This window comes from Pyxicephalus adspersus, chromosome 12, assembly GCF_032062135.1.
Source record: "Pyxicephalus adspersus chromosome 12, UCB_Pads_2.0, whole genome shotgun sequence".
NCBI lineage: Eukaryota > Metazoa > Chordata > Amphibia > Anura > Pyxicephalidae > Pyxicephalus > Pyxicephalus adspersus.
In genome coordinates, this window is record NC_092869.1 from 48,225,361 (window position 1) to 48,231,932 (window position 6,572).

At 39.1% G+C, this 6,572-nt stretch overlaps 1 protein-coding gene across 1 annotated transcript in view; it reads left to right on the forward strand.

Annotated features, from left to right (window-relative positions):
* The window catches only part of LOC140342123 (serpin A12-like), a 7,719-nt gene extending 7,262 nt beyond the window's left edge, over positions 1-457 (forward strand). Inside the window, exon 5 of the mRNA XM_072428190.1 lies at positions 305-457. Coding sequence (XP_072284291.1) covers positions 305-337 — 33 coding nt within the window. The 3' untranslated portion in view covers positions 338-457. The remainder of the gene's footprint in view (positions 1-304) is intronic.
* Positions 458-6,572: the final 6,115 nt, after the last annotated feature.

Sequence of the window (6,572 nt, forward strand, 5' to 3'; positions counted from 1 at the left end):
TATGTATGTGTATATCTATGTATGTGTATTTGTGTATGTGTATATCTATGTATGTGTATATCTATGTATGTGTATATGTGTATGTGTATATCTATGTATGTGTATATCTATGTATGTGTAACTGTGTAAGTGTATATCTATATATGTGTACACTATATAGCAGGATATGAGGTGAAATTTCCCAGCAGGGACAAAGTATGTCGCGGATATCTCACTAATGAGATATCCCCGAATATAAATATAAATATATTTTTTTTTTTATTTGCCTTTAATGCTGCCTTACTTCATGTATTTGCTTCTACAGTACGGCTATAAAGTGTCAGCACAGTTTCCATAAATCAACAAAATACAACCTGAAGGTCATTGCAGAGAATGCACCATATGCCATGAGCTCATCAGAATCCTCCAAACACAATTGTGCATTGTTCACCTTTAATAAAACAGATATTTCACTTTATTCTTCCTTGTCTTATTATATTTAGATTACAAGCTCCTCTAGGTTGTATAAAAGCAGAAGAACGGAAAGGTAATAAATGAGTAGTGCTTTAATTTGTCAAGTGAACACATTGCTGGCTCACTGCTGTGCCCATTCCATAACAGAATATTTATCATTGTCCCCCTCTCATTATTTGCATGCTGGTGAATATTATCTGTTACTTTAGGTTGTTGGACAATACAAAAGAGAAGAGTCCAAATAAAGGAAAATACCACAAACATATATCTAGTTCAGTGTTTCTGGATCTTTTTAACATGAGGGCCCCCCGTCTATAATTATTATATCCACAGATCACAGTATATTAGTGTGGCGGTCAGTGGGAAGAATTCCTCTTACATTGCTGACCAGTGGGAAGAATGTCACCCATACAGATAGCCAAAGCTAATTGGGGTCACTTTTACTGACCTGAGAGGTGCAAACTGCTCACTGCCCCAGGAACCCCCAGCAACCTCTGGAGGAGCCCTGGTTGTGAAATGCTGGTTAGGAGTAAAGTTCAAAAGTTAATTTTTGTGCTCCGCAAACAACAAAATGAACAAAAAACAATAACCAACAAAACAAAGTAAAATATTTTTATTAATGTTCTTTTTTCCTTGTCTTTTCATTTGTGTTTTTTAAGGTAAGCACTTTAACTTAATTTTAAGACAGATACAGTAAATAATACAAATAGAAGCAAATACCTAATTTGACAAAAATCTATTCAAATGATTGTGCTCTCGGTGGCTTCACAAAGATCCTTCAGCCTGAAATGTTTTCTAGCTTCTGTGCCCCCTGAGTGTTTATCTGCCCCCCCAGAGACCAATCAGGAAAATTGGGAAATTATATCCAACCAAGTCATTGGCCACAAATTAGGAGGAAGAAGACAATCACTGCTCTAATTTCAGCTTTAGGTGCTTACTAGTGTTGGTGTTCACCTTGTCCTTATATTCAACCCAAATATGGCTGTTCGAATTCAGATAGACCAGACCCGAAAAACACAGGATTCGACGTTAAACATTCAGAAAAAAAATGTAAAATATGTGTTTAAAAAAAAATGTATTTAATTTTTAAGTAATTTGTTGAATGTTTGTTTTTTTAACTAACTTATGACATTATGATTCCCACGGCTGTCGAATCAAATAGTGAGATATTCGACAACACTGGTGCTGACTAAACCAAAAAGCAGCCTTCGGCTCAAAATTCGTAATACCATCCTTCTAAAAACACATAGCTTGTCATATATGAGTCGGTGTTCTCTCTTTTTATTTTGGTTGAGGCATCCTTTATAATAATTACCATGTTTATACCAGGAAGCTAGAACAATGTTTACTTATAGGTAGCCTCCAGCTTGTCTTGGATAGGAGAAATATTCCAGGTGCCTACATAGTAACAAACATAAAAGCATTTCCTAATAGAGAGTACACCCTCTTTCAAAGTTTTACACATCAGGTTATATAAAAGGTCATCTGGCCCTTGACTGGTTTTGAAAGCTATTTAAATCTAATCATGGTAAAGAATTTTGACACTCTCATCTTTACCACTCCGCTTTGATTCATGGAGGTTTGCAGGCACGTGTTAATGTGTATCTCTCCTTTGATCCTGCCATTTTAGATTTGTAGAAGGTTTGCTGGAGTACTTGGGATCATTGATTTGTTGCATGGCCCAACTTTGGCCAAGTTTTGGTGCTTAGATTTTTTCGCTATTGCAGAGTTTACCTTTGGGGAGAATTTGTTAGTACTTCAACTCCTGGAAGGATTGACAAATGTCTTCAATGTTTTAGATGTCTGAATATTCTCACTAAAATGTAGAACTTCAAATTGTTTGGAAATGGCCATAAACCCTTCCCAGATCGATGAGCAGATCATTGCTGATGTCTGTTTTTTTGGCATTGTGGTAACACACACCCAAATGCTCCAGATCAGCAAACTACCATAACATCTGCTTTTATAGAGGGGGTCACACTCGCTAGTGATCAATTATTACGGTGATTTAATTAGCAGCACCTTATTCTAATGGAAATGGTGGGGTGTACTTAGTTTTCACAGACTGCTTCTGCTTTCTGACATCGTCTTTGTTAAATAAATATTGGCATGATGTAATATGTCATGTGTTTTCTTATACTGGATCTCAGTGGTGGAACTAAACTCACCCCTATCACCAGTACCTACATCTTAACACGGTCCTCGGGATCTGGGGTCATCTAGATGGGTCAGACCAGAATTACATAAATCCCACACATATGGGAGTTCACGCAGCTGGAACTGTACACTGAGCCGCACATTTAACAAAAGTTTGTAATGCGGACAGTAAGTTTGTTTTGTCAGCACATATAGTTTGGAGGCCATTGTTTCACATTAGGTGGAGACACATCAGTATGGTCACTTGTTGACAGAAGAGCTTTGTTTCCCTGTAATGTTGGAAATAAATATGCAGTTACATTTATGTCTTCTCTATTTGCATATTGTTTGAAGCATTTTGCTGTTGTTTACAGATTTTTTGGACAATATTAAAAAAGTCCACATATCACCTTCATAAAGTGACTGTAACACAAGTAGGTTGTCCCTAACATACCCCATACAAACATTCACTTAGATTCCCTCCACCAGTCAGCTGACAGCTTTAGTGGCGTCCATCCAATTATATTACAGTGGCAAGTTATAATACAAATAGTGCAAACGCTATTTAAATAAGGAAAACAAATATATGCTGGAAAACAAAGCCATCCTGTATAACTGAAAACAGGATATTAAATGAAAACAGGAACCCTGTAAAATCTAGTTACTTGTGTGTGCAGACTTGCATGGTGAGGGATGCATGGCTGTCTGATTTGCATTTTTCAGTGGCACTTTTCACATTTGTACCAAAAGCTTTGGAGTCAACATGAGAGCTAACCAATGACTATTGTCCTAAAACCTCCATTACTTGGTCAGTTCCTAATATCTAAGGCAGAGTTTCTCCACCAGGGTTCCTCCAGGGGGCGCTAGATGTTCCTTGACCAATGAGCAGTTTGGACCTCTCAGGTCAGTATAAGTGACACCAATGATGTTTCTTGATGACATTCTTACCACTGGCCAGCAATGTAAGAGGCATTCTTCTTCTCCCAGGTTACAAAGGACGAAAAACACTGCTCTAAGGAGCCAATTGACCGAAAACACATCCTTTAATAGATCTTTGCACCAAATTCCTGGGTCTTTACAGCTGCTGTGCTCATTATATTAGGCTCCCACTAGTTCTTGGTCTGTACACCTTCTGTCCTGATAGGGTTAGCTAACCTGGTGTTGTGTGGAACCTACATGAAACCTAGATATCCCCTTTAAAAGGGGCACCCAGATTTCCCAGAATCGGGTTATATACTTGTTAGAAATTTTTAGACAATACTACCTTTACCTTATACTAACTTTTATATGGTGCAGTGAGGTCTTAATAGGAAGCAGCAAGGTTCCATTCTGCTATTGGCTGATCTGCTGTTCAAAACTGAGTTAGCTTGACATCTGGATTGCCTGGACATGTAGACAAAAACTCCATCCAGATGGCACGCTTGTATTTGCATTCAGCGGGGGCATCCAGGGACAGCTGTCATCAACTGAACAGCTTGCGGCACTACCTAAACGCAAAGACAGCCCGGGTGGGCAAAGCTTTAGTAATTGTTTACATGCTTCTGTCATTGCATAAAATTGGGTTATCGGGCATCTGGATTGCCTGGACCCATAAAACAACAACGAGACCTCCATCCAGAAGGAGCTCCTGTCATTCAGCAGGGTAGCCAGGGGCAGCTGTCCTCAACTGTCCCCTCGACTAACTGAGAACAATGACAGTAGCTCTACCCAGGTGGGCAAAACTCTTGTAATTGTTTACATACTTCCAGCCAACAGGGTAAAATATTAAAAAGGAAAAAAAGTAATGTTTCATGTACCTTGCCTAATCATTGTAATAAAGCTGTCATAGTCCTAAAGCCAGATTAGCGGGCAGAATGACAGTGATCATTGAGTGACTGTTGTGAAACTATGGAGAACCAGCCATGACGGTTTTAACCTTTGCTGGTGCATAGCATTTCTCTGACAGTCATTATTGTGTCCTGCGTGCTATGAATGACAGCACGAGGTAGGTTCTCAGTAGATTCTAATTAATTTGGCTGCAATTTAGAAAAGTAAGATAAAGAAATAAGTTATTAATGCATAAATACAATTTTTTAACAAATCAGATAAAATGTATCCTTACTCCTGTTTCATTGCACTGATTTTAACTTCCATGATCGATTTTAAATAGGCAGCAAATTTGTGCTATAAATATTCTGTACAATTTATGACAGCTGATGACTGACATCCTGTAAATCTTTCTGGCTGTCAGATTGGACATCTGTCATCCCCCAATGGTTAAATTGGCTGAGCTCTACTTTATCTGTCATTGGCATTAAGACTAATAGCACATAGACTTTCTCAGACCTGCCATGGTTCAGCAACCCGATTATGACATCAGTCATCAGATCACAGCTGTTATCCATTGAACGCTGCATAGCACTTCTTCTCTGATGGATGACATTAATGACTGCTGTCATACTTTCAGCCCATCTGGCCACTGGACTGTCCAATGAAAGCTGTCATCCTATACTGAATGGCACATAGCATTTCATTTTGGCTGATAGAATAACAGCTCTTAATGGATAGACAGACTCTGTGATTGTAAGAGAAACGCTATGTGCCATTCAGCAGGATATCAGCTGTCATAGTGCAGTGGTTAGATTGGCTGAATAAATGACAGCTGTAATTTATTAACCACTAACAGTATAGCAGCTTTCATCCAGTGACTCCTATCATAACCTGGCTGTCGGACAATGAAAAATTTCCTGACTGTCCAATCCCAAGTCCAATGGGATGTGGAATTTACCCCACGGGATTGTTGGCACCTAGAAGTTACTGCAGTGGTGGTAAAGACCGAAGGGTGACTCATCAGTGTAAAATTAAAAGATGGATATCTCCTTTCACTCAAGTAGTTCCCGATTCTGTACCAATGCATTAATCAAAAGAGAGAAGTAAATGAAATAAAGAAGAAATGGGACTCCGGACATAATATTTGCTTAGGAAAGATGTGTATAGTTTTCAGTCTTAATAAACCCCATAAATATTGAAGGGTCTGAGACTATGACCCTATCTAATTGTACCACATATGTCACTTGTTGTCATTATCTGAAGTTGTTAATAATTTCTTGTCACCACAATACATGTTTGCCCCTCAAAAAAACTCTTCTCTCTTTCATTTACTTTTCACTTTTGACTCACCAGTGTGGTCATTTCTTAAAAGCAGAGTGCTATGATACCCTGTAAGGTTTGAAATAAATTTGTAATTTGTCTTCCTAATAGTATTTTGCTTTTATTTGCTGATTTTTTTAGACAATATGGAAAAAAGAAATCCACATGACATCATCATAAGTTGAAACAGACTGCAACACAAGCAAGTTGTCATCTTAGTGTAGGTGTGACATAAAGGTGTGTTCATAAAATCTCAAATACATTGGCATTGGGAGTCAATCCACTAAAACATGTGCGTTTTTGTAGTTGTTGGTGAGAAAATTTCCTTTTCAGTTTCATATAACTATAATTAGATCATTACACTGAATTCATGGGGATTTATACCCTCCGTGCCCATTATACGGGACTCCCATCATCTTTACAATGAATTGCTAGGCCATCTGCTGAGAGGTTCTCACTTTCCCGGTGTTACATTTCTGTGTCTGCACACTGTGACAGAGTGTCACTAAGAGTGGCAGGGAAGTGTATTAAAGGCTCCAGGGAAATGAAAGTGAGGATGTTTGGATAGGTTTTTTAGAAAGTAACTTGGTTCTTTAGGGCCCTCGAGCCGGCCAAGCGAGTGAAAGTGTGGGTTCCTTGGCCCAACCCAATCCTGACTGGGTAAATGTGCACCTGCACTCAGGTGCAAGGGAGGGAGGGATTGAACACTAAGAGGCTAAGGGAAGAGAATCAGTCACTGTGTTGCAGGCTGGAGTGTGCTTGGAAGGCAGCCAGAGGGTTCCAGGCTGAGAAGGCAGCCAAAGGGTTCCAGGCTGAGAAGGCAGCCAGAGGGTTCCAGGCTGAGAAGGCAGCCA